Here is a 17,161-nt window from a genome sequence, read left to right on the forward strand (position 1 = left end):
CCAAAAAAAAAGTTATTTTTTTAAGATCCACCCAGTCTCCCTACCTTATCAGAACTGGAGTGGATCCTCAGCCTGGGATCCAGTGTGGGCTGCTGTGCTGTGACTGAGCTCCATCCATATGTGCATTGCTTGTACAGCTCCCTCGCACACCCTGTAGAGGTGTCGGGAACCAGAATGTTACATCACACCGGGCCAGCCACCTCTACAGGACATGAGAGGGAGCTGTAAGCAATGCACGTATGCATGGAGCTCCCTCACAGCCATTGTCCTATCACATCCCACCTCAAGCTGACACTCGACTCTGGGAGGCATATTTTGAATGGCTGCTCGGCGCAAGAACTCACAGTGCTGTGCTACGGGAAGGCTGAGGAGCCTCTCACCTAGAAAAGTGGAAGGCACACAGGGACCCACTGGCCAATAGTCACAGGCAAATAGTCCCACCAATTATCTACGGCCCTGACATGGGGTCCTGGATTGGTGGGGTTAAGATTTAAGCGGCAGGGCTTATGGCAAAAAAGTCATTGAAAATAGGGACATAGTTACAAAGAGAAACCAGGATCAGAAGGACACACAGTAATGGTCTTAATGGCTTATAGAGGTTAGTAGGAAAAATATTTGTAGGTGTTGCTTGCTTTGTAAAACATCCAGTCTTCTCTCTTTTAATAAAGGTGAGCTGTCACCTTGTTCCTACATGAACGGAGGCTGCCATGACCTTTGCCTTCTCACTCCTGTTGGTCGTGTCAACTGTTCCTGCAGAGGAGATCGAATATTATTAGATGACAACAGATGTGTGAGTAAGTAATATATTCTAGACTGCAAAAAAAATTGTAAAGAATACAAGTGCAATACATTATTAATATTTCATATCATATCTTTGACATCTCCATGCATGCTATATGTGATAAGGCTGTCATTACATATACAATACATACACACACTGCTGTTGTTGATTGCAAAAAACTGACAGAAAGGAAAGCCAAGAAGACAGGGAGGGAATACAAAATGCAACTGTCCAGCAGATTAAAAAAATAAATATGTATCGACTTCAGGATTATTGGCTGGTGTTCCGTTATGTTTAGATATTAAGGAAGAACTTCAGAAAATGTAAAAAAAATAACCCTTGCAGTGGGGCTACTGAAAGGGTTAACTGCTTATTTTGGTCTAGGGACTAATTAATGACAGTATACTCACCTGATCCCCGGTCCCACTTGGATGCTAGACTGGTCCCAGCAGCCTTTTCTCCCCTGGGTTCCAGCACGTGACGTGAGGATGCCAAGGGACATTCCACCGCCAGAACAGAGGGGAAAAGAGGTGAGCATTAAGCACCGCAGGATCAGGTGAGTTTATTTTAGCCTCAAGGCCAACATAAGCAACATTACCCCTTTAAGAGCAGTGGTAGCGCCATCTGCAAGGATTCATTTTTACATTTCATGTAGTTCTTCTTTAAAGTGGGGGGTGGGGGTTTAGATATAGCTGAAAATAGCTAGAACCACTGCCAGGTTTTTACTGCTATTCAGGGCTGTTAAAGGGCTTTTCTGTCCCCTCCCTTCCTGTTCTGATGAGAGTGGTTTCACCACATTGGAAGAGAGGACAAATCTCCAGCAGCAAAACAGACAGATTTTTCTTTTCTAAGAAGTTAGAAGTTGCAGATGAGCAGTAAACGAAAATGTCCTAGAAAGCTTCAAACTTTTATCAGATGATTGGAACTTTATACGGATCACACACATTGTGATCTGATTGTACAATCTCCTTACCACAAGAATGTAGTGTGGGGGCCTACTTAACTATTACATTAAAGTTTATGCAAACCCTAACAATGAACTCCTCTTATATGTTCCCTTTTGGTCAGTTAAATATACAATTGAAAACATTTTTGGGGTTATTCACGAAGGAGCCGAAGTAGCCGAAGGATCCAGCCGTAGCTTCGGCTGATCCTTTGGCTCTCTTCGGCCGCTGGAGCCCTTCAGTTAATTCGAACCAAAGGGCTGCTGTATGGGCTATTCACTATAGCCCTACAGCGGCCGAACGGCTTACCTGAGCCAAAGGCATGTGCTTCGGCTCGACTGAGCCAAAGTGACACCCAAAGCTGGGCAAACGGCCTGCCAAAGGTGATCTCATGGCTGGCTCCGCCCAGTTTTAATGACAGATCAGCGACCCCAAATGACCTAGGGACACTGATCTGTCATTAAATAATAACAACTGGGCAGAGCCGGATGTTCATTGGACGTTCATTAAAGACTCTAGCAGGTGCCGGCCAAAAAATACCTGTTGATCGCATACATTTTTTCAGCTGATAACTTCACGTGCTCTATGCCTGTGCTGCACTCTTATCAGTTACATTATACACCAGTTTTGTTCTTGGGTTTAGATTCAGTTTGGGTAAAGATTCACTTAATTACACCCTCATACAACGAACTTGTCAGTACATCTAAATGGGATTGAACTTCAGATTAAAATGTTTTTGGCCAGTTTCAAATTGTACAACTGCAGAGAAGGGTAGCCTGACCTTAGGCTGTCAATAGACATTGAATAATAGTCTCCAGATCTGACACAGCTTTGCCTAACATCCAGAGACAGACCTGTCTTATAGACCTGTATGTTTTGATGCTCCTTTGCTGAAACAGGAACCCTTGCACAACCAAAATGTATCTGTTTATAAGAAAAGCTGGGCCAAGAGGCTTGAGGAAAAGGTAGGATGGTGCATGCCAACCAATAAGTCCAACCAGTCACCAATGCAAATGGTGGGCTTTAGACGCAACTAAGAAAAACATTACTTGTTTATATCCATTATGCTTGGACTGTCAGAATATTTTATGTACTGTATGTTTGACAAAATTTAAATTCTTTTGTTGACATTATTATTTACTCTCCATTCTTAATTTTTAGCCAGAAATTCTTCTTGCAACTCTTTTTCTGAATTTGAGTGTGGGAATGGAGAATGCATTGATTATCAGCTGACCTGTGATGGTGTAATTCACTGCAAAGACAGATCCGATGAAAAGCAGTCTTATTGTGGTAAGTGTTAAAAAAATATAGAATAAAAAAAAAACTGTCTGGACATTGAGTAGACTTGCTGAACTTGGGTAAAATATATTTCTTACAGTGGCCACAAATGATTTGCAAATGGCATTTAAGTTGACTAAGTCCATTGTTTGTTGAATGCACGGAGGACATTTACAGGGTTTTTCACAAAAGGGTGAAGAACAATCTAGGACAACATAGTGAACTGGAAAGTGAGCTGAATTGAAGTGTTTCCAAATCAGCTATATTGTCCTAGATTGTTCACTTCTCTGGACTTTTTCAAACTCTTAATCCTTTTGTGAATAACCCTGTTATTTTTTTTTTCAAAATAAAGTTTTGTTTTGGAAAGAAAAGGAACAAGAAAAGTACAACTGATAGCAGTAGAAAGACTTCCAGATATATCACATGAACATAAAGAGATATGGTAATATATACAGGTGAAACTCGAATAATTAGAATATCATGCAAAAGTAATTGCAGTAAGTGCTGCAAAAGGGGCCCAAACCAAGTACTGAGTACATATGCATGCTTGTACTTTTCAGAGGTCCGATATTGTTCTATGTACAATCCTTGTTTTATTGATTGCATGTAATAATCTACTTTTTTGAGGTTGTGGATTTGGGGTTCTTGGGGTTTTCATGAGCTGTAAGCCATAATCATCACAATTATGACAAATCACGGCTTGAATTATCTTGCTTTGCATGTAATGAGTCTATCTCATATATTAGTTTCAACTTTTAAGTTGCATTAGTGAAATAAATGAACTTTGCACGATATTCTAATTTTTCGAGTTTCACCGGTATATTGTGGTACAGAGCAAGGAAGGAAATATAAAACAATAGCATATTTGTGGGCCATTGCTTGCAAGATCTGAACTATTCAGTCCATAATGAGTATCAGTGTTGTTCCGGTGCTATGTTCTGGGTCACGATCGACTCCACTTGTGGTGTTGTCTTGGATGCCTGGGAAGGAGATAAAGAAGTGAAAGTAGTTCAAGGAGAATGATAATTGTACATGGTACACTTTGGAGATGAGCAAGAGTTGTCCTTTCTTTTTAAAGCTGCATGTAGGATTCACATTTGTTAGTTTGGAAAGCTGGGATTCCTGCTCTAGATGTTCTTTTGATATCAAAATCAAGTTAAAAATAAAGTGTTTCCCGCAAATGGTTTCAACCTCTAACATATCTCTAACATTGAATGATGCCATTGAGCAAACCCTAACACTTACCAGAGCTGAGGCTTGCACTTTCAATGTGTGTCTCTAGGCAAAACATTTTTTTTTTTGGTAAAGTAGGGAAGGACCTGTCAAGTCTTTATTGCAGTCTCTGTCTCCATTGGGGAGATCCACCCCTCTATTTATACCGAAGATCATGGACACTGAGAAACAAAGTGAAAGGAACATTTAACCCTCAAACTAACCCTACCACATGTAGGTACCTAAACGCAAAAACGGAAATGTTATATATTGCATCTTACCAGTCCTTAGATGGTTGCGTTAGTTTTCGTTTTTCGGGTGTTTTTTCTTTATTTTTACCTGGTAAGCCAATAACACAACACTAACTCATTGTACTGATTTATGGAGGAACATTAGTGTCACCCTAGGGCAGGAAGTGTGTTAGGACCTACAAGAATATTCAACTGAGTGGATATACATCTATAACAGTTATCATGAAGAGAGGTGTCCCTATTGGGGAAATGTATTCATACTTTCTATAAAATGTTGGATCTTTCCTCACTTTCATTGCCAGTGATAACTGTCACCAGGACAGAAGGGTAATTATTCCATTGGTTTTATGTAACCAAGAAAGACCTACACTATTGTATTCCACCCTATGTCTAAAAAAAAACAAAAACTCTTTTGGCTGCAATTCCACTTCATATAAAAGGAGTGTTATACTGTACGTAATTCTTCAATAATGGAAATGGTTCTACAGTTGGCTCCAAAACAGGACATCTTGGAATCACTTGTCCTGGTGTCAACTGTCACTTCCTGTCTTAAAGCAAATAGCAAACAAGATGCTGGACTGGTATATTTCTTAAATTTTCCAGAAAAGGGGGTGGAATCACTGCTTGAGCCTAATGGCTTAGGTTAGGTAGCTCTTCTGCAGGAATCAGGTGACCTCTTCGGTTAGGCAGCTCTTCGGCAGGAATCAGGAGACTCCCTAGGGGAGGCTAGGACCCGAATCGAGAAATCTAAATGTTATGGGTAGAATGAGAGTGCCAGACCAAGAGAAATTTTGAGTCCAAAATATTTTAATCACTCAACTGATAAAAACAACAGTAAATAGCCAACATATTTCGGGTGCTACAATATCCTCCTTCATCTGGGGTTTTGGATGGACCCAAATGATGGCTTCTAAGCTGACTGCGAGATGAAAAGACCAATTGGTCAGTGATGCCAGCAACGACAGCCAAAATGCAAAGAAAACCATGACACAAAAAAGCAACTAAAAAACTGCTACTAGATATTATATAGTTTATCTACACTATAAAATATGAAGCTCTACTCTAAAGTCTACAAGTCAGAGATTTGCAAACTACAACTTGCTATAACCAGTCTGTAATGATAAACAAATAAACACATAAGCGCCAGCAGCATGAGTCAGTGGTGAGAGAAAGATCTTCAGTGTAATACACTTTCAGGGCTGCTCTCGCTGCTTAGGGAAACCACATAACTGAAATATAAAACACAGAGAGCGCCTCCATCGTGTAAAACATAATTGCAGACTAAGGGGTCTATTCATGAAGCTGCCGAAGGATCTAGCCGTAGCTTCGGCCGATCCTTCGGCTAGCTTCGGCCCCAGTACCCCTTCGGTTCAGTAGAACCGAAGGGGTGCTGCACGGGCTATTCACAATAGCCCATACAGCAAATATAAAACACAGAGAGCACCTCCATCATGTCAACCAAGAAGGACTGAAAGCCGGCTGGCTAAGTCTGTTTTACATGATCTGTTCATGCCTGTTATTTATCTCCCTTTGTGAGTACAATTACAACTGTTTTTTATTCTTTTTTATTAAAAGGTTTTACACGATGGAGGCGCTCTCTGTGTTTTATATTTTAGTCTGCAATAATGTTTTATTTTTACCCGGACCGCACCAGGCTGAAATAAGATGAAGGGTGTCTGCTATGGGTTCCAGATCCTTGCCCCTTATCGCTACTTTTTGCTGCGCTTTATTGACTAATCCCATTTGTGTCATTTGTACATTTTATAATGACATATCCATCCAATTGTACAATCATAATCTAAAACTACTTTCTAAACACAGGTGTGTGGAAGACTGTGTCCATTGTTTCTGGTTCTTGCATAACATCTGGAAATGTAAAGGCAGTAAATAGATTTCTTTAGTTCATCAATGCCGTGGAGAATTTGTAAAAGTGGAGTATGCACAAACACGATAAAATCTGTTCCAGGGAGACCCCTGGCTATTTACGAATTGACAGTTTCTCTCTGTCACTGCAGGGAGAAAATTTCCATCACAAGTTCATGACCTTCCGTAGAAAGGTTTTTAAGATGTTCTCCTTTTTTTCCCTGGGAGGTTTATTTCGCTGAGAGCTAGAAATTGTAATTTATTTTAGAAAGCAATGTAATATTAAATTGTTGGAGAGTCCGGTCATGTGGTAAAAGTTCTGGCAGAGCTTAAAAGTTTTATAATGCGTTAATTTGATAATATATTTCAGTAACTAACAAAATTGCCACATGTATTTTTTTTAATGGAAGTAGCATGCAATCTATCAAGAGCCCTGTAAATTAGTTATGTAAGACTTAAAGCTAAGCTCCAGCTCAGTATCCATGACATACAGAATAAGAAGCCATGGGATAACTCAGCCAACCAGACTTCACCTAAACCCAAAATTTCACTATGGGTGGGCATACTTGTGAATGGTACTACATATTTGTATAAAATAGTTATATTGTATATTTATGCATTTGTTCTCCTGGAGAATGTACAACTGGAGATGGTACTTTGCAAGCCTATAACAAAGGCCATTGTGTCACCCTGAAAAGTCAACGATGTAAATAGTCTTACCTATGTTCTACTTAGTCTTAGGGTTGCATAGATGGCCCAACAGAGATGCTCTCAAGAAATCATTGAATGATCATTGAATTGTTTTTGAACAGGCAGACCTTCTTGTTAGTTAATGCTGCACAGTAGTTATTTTTTCTTAATATTATTTATTTACCTTTTCTTAATACTAATTTTTTACCTAATATAGCCATATAAAGTAAATTACATCAGTATAAGGCCCAGGTATTTTAGATTGTAAGGCCTCACGGGCAGGGCCATCCTTACCATCTTGTCTTGAATTGTATTGTGACTGTAATGGCTTCCTTATATTGTAAAGCGCTGTGCAAACTATTGGCGCTATATAAATCCAGTATAATAATAATAGCAATTACCTAAAAGTCATCTTTTGCATATTGTTATGGTAAGATGTCCAGTATGTGCTGACAACATATGTTTTTAGCTCCAGTCTTGCTTTACCAAAACAAAACAAATCTGCTGCATCTTGGAGATCCAGCCCTCAACCACACACCTTAAAGCTACAAGCCCAATCCTAGACAAAACTTTAAATTTTGTTTTGGATAGAGTGGAGGAAGGGTCATACACTTGAGGGCCAAATGTTTGTGGATGCCTCTCAAAATGATTGAATTCAGATGTTTCCATTGAAAGATACTGTTAATGCTAAAGCATGCAAAAACATTTTAGATGATTTTGGGCATTCAGCCTTGTGACAACCAGTAGATGGCCTCACAGGTGTTTTTTTGGCAGATGGGTCACAAATTCTCTAAATGTTGTGGTAAGTGTTCCCAAAAGAGTGGAGGCTGCAGTAGCCCCAAAAGGGGTGGGGAGCAAATCCATATTATTACCATGATTTTGGATGTCTAACAAGCTCATGTAGCTGTGATGGTCAGGTGTCTGCATACTTTTGGTTCTATAGTGTATATGCATTAGCTCATTGCCTCTAGTTCAACTTCAAGAAGGCAGTACTGTGGGTATAGTACTATAGACATACAGCTATAATTGCTTCTTTTGGATCCGCTTTACTCTAAGGCCCCATTCACACCAGGGCGGTTGTGGATCAGCGCAGATTTTAAAAGGGTGGTTTCGGGTGTTTTAATTGTGTTTCAGTGCTGAAACCCAATAAAAAATGCCCAAAACCGTGCTTAACAGCACGTTTCCATTGAAAGCAGTATGGAAACCACACTGATCAGTGCGGCAAAAAAAGGGTCAGGGAACAATTCGGGCGGGAGGCGGTTCAGATTGCGCGGAGCCACACGGTCACATGAATGGTCCCCATAGCAGGGTATGGGATCATTCATGTCGGCGGATCCGTGCGGCCGATCCGCCCTGGTGTGAACGGGGGCCTAAAGTTTTTTTGTTCCTCCAGCCTGAATCCACAAAAGCCCTGATTGCCATATCTTGTACATTTAGTATATAGATGAGCTATAAACTAGTTGTTCTAGGTGCACAGTGGGCCAAAGGGACATAACAGAATGATTTCAATAACACTGCTTCCTAGTTTAAGATGTAAGGGGACAGTGCTGCACTTAACATCACTTTACTTGAGGGCTTTTTGGTTCCTTTTAGCCCCCTAATCATAATTTTACTTATTATACTGTCTTGTCGGATATTCAAGAGTATCTATGATATATCTTTGGATAAAGGAAAAACTGTAGTTAGTGAATGATATTCTTGTTGCAGTAATGGCAATAGTTGCAAAGACTTTTAGGCTTATATTTGCTGTTAAAGTTCAGCTAACCCTGGAGATTTTCAGAAATGTAATTATAGTGGACGCAAGAATTGGAATATGCGAGGTTCTTTATTTCAAGTGAACACTTGATGAGGAAACCCTAATCATCTCCACAGAGAGGCTGCACTTTTACAGGTCAATTATAAGAGCAACACATAAGTGCAAATTATAATTGTTGGAAATTGACAGTTTCATAAGCCAGTGCGGTTATTAATGGAAATTTAGAGGTAAGTGTCTCCAGGTACATTATTATGTTTTTCATGGGCAATAACTTGGCTTCAGTGCACTTTTGAGTGTATTTACAGTACCTATATACATTAGAATATTGATGTCATATTTTTGAGATTTCAAAGACACCCTTTGCCGGAGATGTACAGGCGAAAAAAGCTAATGGCCAGGTTGAATTTTTTGTTGATAACATATTGTATTGCATGATATGATCTGCTCTAGAGTATCTGTAGTACATGTATGCTACATTATACTACTACTATATGACCAAAACTTTGTGGACATTATATCTATTGAGCTTGTTGGACATCTCATCTTAAACCATCGGCGTTAATATAGAGCTGCCTTTCCTTCCCTCGCAATTATAAAACCTCCACTGTTCTGGTAAGGCTTTACTGAAGATTTTTGAGTGGGTCTGTGGAAATTTGCGCCCCTAAAAGCTAAAAGAGCATTTTAAGGTCAGGTACTGATGTATATCTTTCCTTGAGAAAGTGTTACTTCAGAGTCCATTCAATTTTGATCATGTGATCAAAAGGTTCGAAAAGTTGGTCATGTGATCTCAGATTATAATGACCATAATTTTCACTTACATATATATTATTACCATTTATATATTGTACGAATATTTTGTCCTTTGTAATGTAGTTTTGATGTAGATATCTGCAAGTGATAAAAGCTAAGTGCGATCTGTTTTCATTTTTTTATTTTTATTTCCTTTTTCGGCTGCTGCATTGTAACTAGAATATAGTTGCCCTTCACAGCACCCTATTGCTAGCGATGGCATGTGAGATTAGTTGGCTGACATTGAGTAAAAGACATCTGATAAGCTCAAGTAAGCAACTACGCTTCACAAAGTGACAGCGTATTTTGTATACATTGGACTAGGGATGTCCCGATACCGATGCTAGCATTGGAATCGGGCCCGATACAGGGCATTTTGACAAGTACTTGTACTTGTCAAAATGCCCCAATCCATAGTACATAACATGTAGTTGTACTATGGATCATTTAAAGTCACCTGTCCCTTTAAGAAAAAGTATCGGTAATTGGTATCGGCAAGTACATGAGGGGATGTACTTGTACTTGTACTTGGGCCTGAAAAAGTGGCATCGGGACATCCCTACATTGGACAGTCAGTATGTTAAACAGATATACTACACCATCCTCCACACCTCCTCTACCCCGTAATGTTTCTCTAAGGACCTAGCCTTGACTCTAGATTACAAGAGGCAAAATTCACTGTGGTGTTTTGTTATTTTCATGTGTTGTTATTATTATTAATGTTATTTAATAATCAAAAGTACATCTTTAAATATATTTTTCTATCACAACACTTTATATGTACAAAGATTTACTGCATGGGTTACCATGTCTTAAAATATTACTAGCCCTATGTTTTTGATAGCTGTAATTCCACTGAGGTGTCTATTAGGAGGAGGGAACAGTCAAAGGAGCCACCTGAGGTTTTGAAGAAAGATAACAGAAGCCACTGTAAGGTGCAATATTAATACAATTGGCTGCACAAGAGAAAAACAGCTGTGTGAATTAAAATTTTTGTTCAATTATTATGAAATGGGACATGGGACATTTCTGCTAAATGTGTTGTCAATAAAAAAGCAAATAAAGTTGTTTTTTTGGGTGGTTTTAAAGGTACATGTACATCACATTGCCCAGCTTAATTAACTGTATCATTCAAATCATTAATCATATCTTTGTTTCTCTTGAAAAGGAAAGGAAATATTGGCCAAAGTTTCAGAAAAAAATATTTTTGTGGGATGTAAATACGGCCAGTAGTGTTTGACCTTTTTGAATGATTTTAAAAAACCCTGTTGCAGCATGAGATCAGTGTTGGGTACATTGTTTTTCTCTGCATCAGTACAAATGACCTGCATTTTCAGACACAGCTTCCAGTTCACCTGTCAATGACCTGTCATAAGGCCTCCAGACATATTACTGTAGATCAATTACGTGTTCAGTCCTATGGGGTTTTTTTGGGGCCTGCTTTTTTTGTCATATCAGTCAGACTAAATAACAAGTCCTCCATGCTGTATTGTAAAATAATAACTTGAACAATTTTTCATTTTGATCATATCTTCCATATATTTTTTATTTCAATTGATGTTTTCAATTTTGTTCAGAAACATTCCACTGGAAACAAAATTTTTGAGGAACGCTTTAGACATTGTAGATAAAATATATCTTCAACACTTATAACACATTTTAGGATTCTAGGAGTTGATGTTCTTGCCATAACTCTGGTTGTTATACCCAGGTCCACATTTGTCATATTTGTCTCAACGTGATACTAAACTCAGGAGGTAAATCTTTCAAATGCATTCACGTACCTTAACTATGTCTCTTATTTATCCACTCAGCTGTAGATCCTCAAATCATCTCTGAATTCATGCAGACACTGTCCTTCCTTCTGCAGGGTGGCTACTTTTTGATTAAAAGTATGGCTTATTATAAAATCATGATTATTAATTAAAATCTTTAACCATATTGCAGATACTCGGAGCTGCTGGAAAGGCTTTAAGCTTTGTGGTAACAAACGTTGCATCTCCAACAGTAAAGTATGCAATGACAAAGATGACTGTGGAGACAACACGGATGAGTTAGACTGCAAAGGTAAGCTACGGTGAACTTTTTTTCTAATTTGACTGATTGCCCAGACAAATGACCGCATTCTAGAGTGTAATTGTTTAGAAAATGAGAAGAATGTGGATTGGTGGTGGAAGCAGAAGACAAGAGTTTGCAAGGTCCCATCTGGATTATATATGTGTTGATTTTCTAAGACGCACCGCTCTCTGGGAGTGTGCTGCATTCAAAACAGGATATTAACTTTGAATGTTTTGCTTTATCTTATCCAAACCTCATCATTCAAAATATTAAAATAGCCTCCAGAGGTCAAGCACAATGTCAGATTTCCTATCAGCTGGAGGAGAAAAAAATCCATATTGGATAGAGAATGATCAAATTGTGTTACTGAAGCCAGATGTGATCAAATTATTTTTTATAAAAAATACAGCAGCAGCAGCAATGGCAGTTCAAGGCGTCAGTCTTGTATTGATGCAAGCCTGATATGAATTTTCTGTGCAGAAATTGTTTTAGTTACAGCGGGATAGTCAGGGATATGTCACATGATCACACATAGGGTGGGGGGGCTGCAATGCTCTTGAAGGGAAACTAGCATGTTTACAGCTCACCCCAGTCATGCGTCCCCGCAATCGATATTCGGTGCACGGATTACTCTCTTCCGGAGTAATAAGCTCAAAAACTGTGGAACCAGCACACGATGATCTTCCAAAGAAATTCAAACTTTATTCCACATGAATCTATACAAAGCACAACCTCTGACGCGTTTCTGCCTTACTCTGCCTTAGTCATGGTTATAAGTGGATGTAGGATATCGGGAGCAAAAAGGATGAGAAGAAGGTGGGAATACTAGTTTATGAAAAGCAGCCATGTAATTTGTTTAGGATACATAGGGGACAGCCAGTCAGCCTATGGCAACCAATCAGCTTTTCTCTTCAGTCTGTTCAGTTAAGCTTTGAAAATGAAAGTGAAATGCTGATTGGTTGCCTTGATCAACTGTTCCAGATTCTGTCTGCTCCAGTTTGTATCTATTTCCCCCATAGTCCTTTAGCAAATGAAATGTCATCAAGTTAAGGTTAAGGTCTACTTTTAGATTTCTCTAAAATATGTACGTGAAAGCAATGAGCATCATGTATATAATCTCATCAATGTTTGTAAGGGCCTGTTCATGCAATGAGTGTTCCACATTGCACATGTTTCTTTCAAATGACGCACATTTATAATGAATGGGCTGCAACGCACTTCAGCTTTCTGCTGCAATGCAGCACGTGTGTTTTTTTTAGGTGCATTGGGGTGCCATTCACATTGAATGGCACTGCAGCACACCAACGCACTTAACGCGTTGAGCTAATGTGGGTGTTACCTAGTGAAAGGTCCCTTAATTTTTTTTTAAATACATAGCTTCCATGTATATATTATAATTATATAGGCAAATAGTCATAGCCATATTCCTTCATTACAGGCAGACTTTCTTGTTAGTTAATGCTGCACAGTAGTTACTTTTTCTTAATACTAATTTTTTACCTTTTCTTAATACTAATTTTTTTACCTAATATAGCCATATAAAGTAAATTACATCAGTATGAGGCCCAGGTATTTTAGATTGTAAGCCCTCACGGGCCGGGCCCTCCTTACCATCTTGTCTTGAATTGTATTGTGACTGTAATGGCTTCCTTATATTGTAAACCAGCAGACCTGGATCATTTTATTTTAGTTGTGTATAGAATTTTGAAGGCTTAGAATATTCCTGTCAGGTTTTTATTGCTCATGTAGTGAGCAAGAGCACCAAACACATGAGACCAGAAATGTATTTTAGACTATATTAGCGCTGAATCTCTGTATAGAGCAAATGTGTAGTGGCTGCACAGCTCCTCTATACAGAGATTCATCACTAATATCTTATATTACCCTAGTTCTATGTAAATGATCCAGTTTTAGTGTCAAAGAGTTATAAGACTTTGTAAAAAAGCCTGATGAAGGGGGGATTTTTGACACTCAATACACATTGGCTGTTTTCCTTGACCTTTGTAATACTTGTGAATGAATACAATACATGTCTGGACTCTTGATACATATGTTTGGAGCCATTTCTGGTTCGATGTGGATTTCTTAAAGAAAAGAAAAATGAACTGCAAGGGTTAACTTTCCATTTTCTCTAGGGGTTCAAATGCAGAGTATATACTCACCTGTTTCCTTGATCCCATCTTGCAGTACAGGGGGTAGACCATTGCAAGGGTTTATTTTTCTAAAACCAGGATTTCTTCTTTAAGCCGGATGACCTCCATATGGAAAGGCTTTGTGGAAAGCTGCACTGCTTAGGCATTTTGGGTCTTATAAAAAACTGCTTATCTGTGAACAACAAAGTACTGGGTCCAGTCCTTGCTTCTGCTTCTATTTGAGGTTTTTATTGCTGTCTGGCTCTACGCAGGGGGGAGATTTACCCCCCTCTGTTTGTTCTGTTGGCTGTTGTCTCCGGTACAGAAAGATATGATGGGAACTTCAATTTTTCTTGTTGTCACAGAAACAAGAGGTGAAGTAAATCTTCCAGTGGGTAAAGTTTTGGCTTAACATTTACTTTAAGGGCTCATGTCAAGGGGATTGTTTTCTTACATTTGATGTGCATTTGGAAAGCGTGTCAATGGCAGGGCCACAGAATCCCTTTTGATTTTGTTTTTCATTTACGAGTACACATGGCAGTTTAGAGATCACATTTGACCTGCTTTGCATTGTGCTATGTGTTTTGGGCATAGCATGTCCTATTGAAGAGCATTTAAATTGCAGTCAAGGCAGGTCACACAGCCTTTTCTTGTTAAACATAGCTTTTGACTTGAGTGACCAGTGACATGAGCCCTAAAGCTATTAGTTATCCCCTGCATGTTTTTAATAGCTTCTAAATAAGGTGACTTTAACATAACATTCAGGAGACACAACTGTTTACTATGTGCTCTTATAGAGGAAGAGTATGTTTTTTTACCAAATCCGTAAGGTAACTTCATTCCATTAATTTTAAAAGGAATGTCACCTTCCCCCAAAGAATTAAAGTTCATGTTCCCTTCTTTTTTGCTGTTTACATGCTGAATAAATATATTTTAAAGCCCAGCGGATTGAGCATTGTCCTTTTCTCTTACACCTCTCTCCTACTCCAGGTCCCACGTTGCCATCTTCTTCTTTAACACCATCAGGGTGCCACCTGTCTCTTCCTGGTTCTTGCAGCTGGCCCCTAATGTGGTGCCTGATACATCTTACTGTGTTGTTGGGAAGTCTGCAGCCTCCTGGGATATGCGATGTTGGCATTCTAGGGGGCTGCAGGGGAAGCACAGTGGTGTAGTGGTTAGAGCTTCCGGCTTGCAGCACTAGAGGTCCCTGGTCTGAATTGGCCATTTTATGTATGCATGTGAGATAGGGACCTTAGGTTGTAAGCTCCATGAGGGCAGGGACAGATTGTTAATGTGCACTATAAAGTGCTGTGTAAACTGTTGGTGCTATATAAAGTACCTGTAATTAATAATAAGGTGGAAACATCATTTTTGCCTAGGCAAGAATGGAGGCAGGGGGTGTTTGGCCATTTTTTTTAAAAAGGTAAATATAATCAAAAAAAATTAAAATCTGCTGTTTTATATTGTGGGATTGAAATGCTGGACAGTGCATTTTTTGAGCGACTGTTTTAAGTAAAATCATTTCCATGCACATGGTTCACAGCATATATCAAGAGTTGATTACAAGCCTACATCAACCAGTTATCTCTGACCAAATAAATTGGTCCGAGTTGAAACTCAACTTAGATATAAAGTCAAGAGGCAGTCAAAAAAAATGTATGCTTTCGGTAAGAAACCATGAAATCGCCAAAGTAAATATGGTATACTTTACTTTGAATCCTGTGTTTTGTTAATGTTTGTTACAATGTAGCATTTGACATTTATCTACCTGGGAAATTATAAGGTTTAAATTCAGCTTCTGCCTTAGCTGCAGGAGATGCAGACTTTCCTCTTATAATAATCATAATTCTGGACTATTTCCTCCACAATCTGGATTTGATTTCTGTGTGTGAATTGAAAAAGTATATGATTGTTTTGTTTAATCATTGCCTTTTGAGTATTGCACACATTTGGTCTCAAAGCCTGCAGTGCATTACTAATGCTTGCTGGTACAGATAATTAGCTCAGTGCTAAGTTCAGATTGAAACTGTAGAGTTATCTTATCTTGCAAGGTGACTCCAGGTCAATAAAGCAGGGACCTAAAGGTACTTGTTCATATCTTATTTTTTTCTTACAATTTCTTATTTTTTTCTTACAAACCGTTGTGACTCTGTTAGTCAAATATTAACTCTAGTTTTCATTGTTGATGCTTTGTTCACTTTCCGCTTACATTCCCCTACTGGCCACTAAATGCGAAGGGCAGCCACACTGGTCAATAGCTGTGGTCAGTATTTGCATAATAGAGCACTTGGGTTTTTGGAAAGCCTCAAGCCTCTGAAGATATACTGAAGATGTGAACAAGTGCCTGGAGAAGCTTGGTCTAGACTTGGGGCCAGTGTACAAGCCAAAGGGAGCTCATAAATTCACTTTATGGAAATAGAAATCCAGGCAAATAAACATAAATATACATTTGAAGTCTGAACTGCTTTAGAGCACAAAAGTACTCAATAAGTCCTTTGATACCTGAATACTGTATACCTGCATACTCGCTGGACTACATATCAACAGTATGTTGATGCTCTTTCATAACTCATAACTCAGAAGTTGACCCTAGCATTACTCAATGAATTAAACAGCCATATAACACTTGTATCTTGATAAATGCAGAGCCCCACGTTTGTTTTTTAACTGTCTGCACTTCAGTTGTCCAGCAATCAGCATCTTAAACTGCCAACTATTCACCAATGACACCATGCAACTCATGGTGTTGCTCAGCTCCCCTCATGCTATCTACATCCTGCGATTGCAAAGTTTAACTGAAAACTGCTTGAACAAGCTTCCTCTGTGCCTTAGGCACATAAGGGATGCTGTGCACGACCATGAGTTGAATGGGGTGGTAGGTGATAGCCAACAGTTCTAATTGCTGCATGGACAGAAGTCAGATACATGTATTAAAGTGCATGTTGTATATTGTTGTTTAATGTTTTTTGAGTAATTCTAGGGTCATGCAGCTAAGCTCTGATTAGCTTACAGTAGTGCCCCTCCCTCATTCGGATTGCTGTATGAGAGCCTGAAATCAAGGGGCATTCATTTTTAAAGGAAACTATAACTACTGACTTACAGGAAGGGCAAGCATAGGGACAATGTTCCTTAGTGTGCTGCAGCTTCTCCACAGTGCAATTAACAAGCTGGGGACTGGGGTAACCAACCCATATTGCTTGTGTTTGATAGAGGAAAGTGTTGGTTGTGCATTGTGGTCGTATGTGTGCATCACAAAACTCTCTGGTGAATCACACATACTTTACATATACTGTAGGTAAAATAGTTCACTTATAAGTATTTCAGGCGCACAATTACCAGTTTGACTAACAGTCAGCTTTAAAGTAGATTTACGGCAATTAAATCTAAAGTAATAAATACCTGACAAG

General features: G+C 39.0%; 1 protein-coding gene across 1 annotated transcript in view; it reads left to right on the forward strand.

The window, feature by feature from the left end:
• Positions 1-17,161, forward strand: part of LRP1B (LDL receptor related protein 1B) — a 1,026,358-nt gene that overhangs the window by 773,615 nt on the left and 235,582 nt on the right. Inside the window, exons 46-48 of the mRNA XM_018554232.1 lie at positions 669-794; positions 2,887-3,015; positions 11,512-11,631. Of these exons, the coding sequence (XP_018409734.1) occupies positions 669-794; positions 2,887-3,015; positions 11,512-11,631 (375 nt within the window). The remainder of the gene's footprint in view (positions 1-668; positions 795-2,886; positions 3,016-11,511; positions 11,632-17,161) is intronic.

This window comes from Nanorana parkeri, unplaced genomic scaffold (assembly GCF_000935625.1).
Source record: "Nanorana parkeri isolate BGI_ZX_2015 unplaced genomic scaffold, ASM93562v1 scaffold148, whole genome shotgun sequence".
NCBI lineage: Eukaryota > Metazoa > Chordata > Amphibia > Anura > Dicroglossidae > Nanorana > Nanorana parkeri.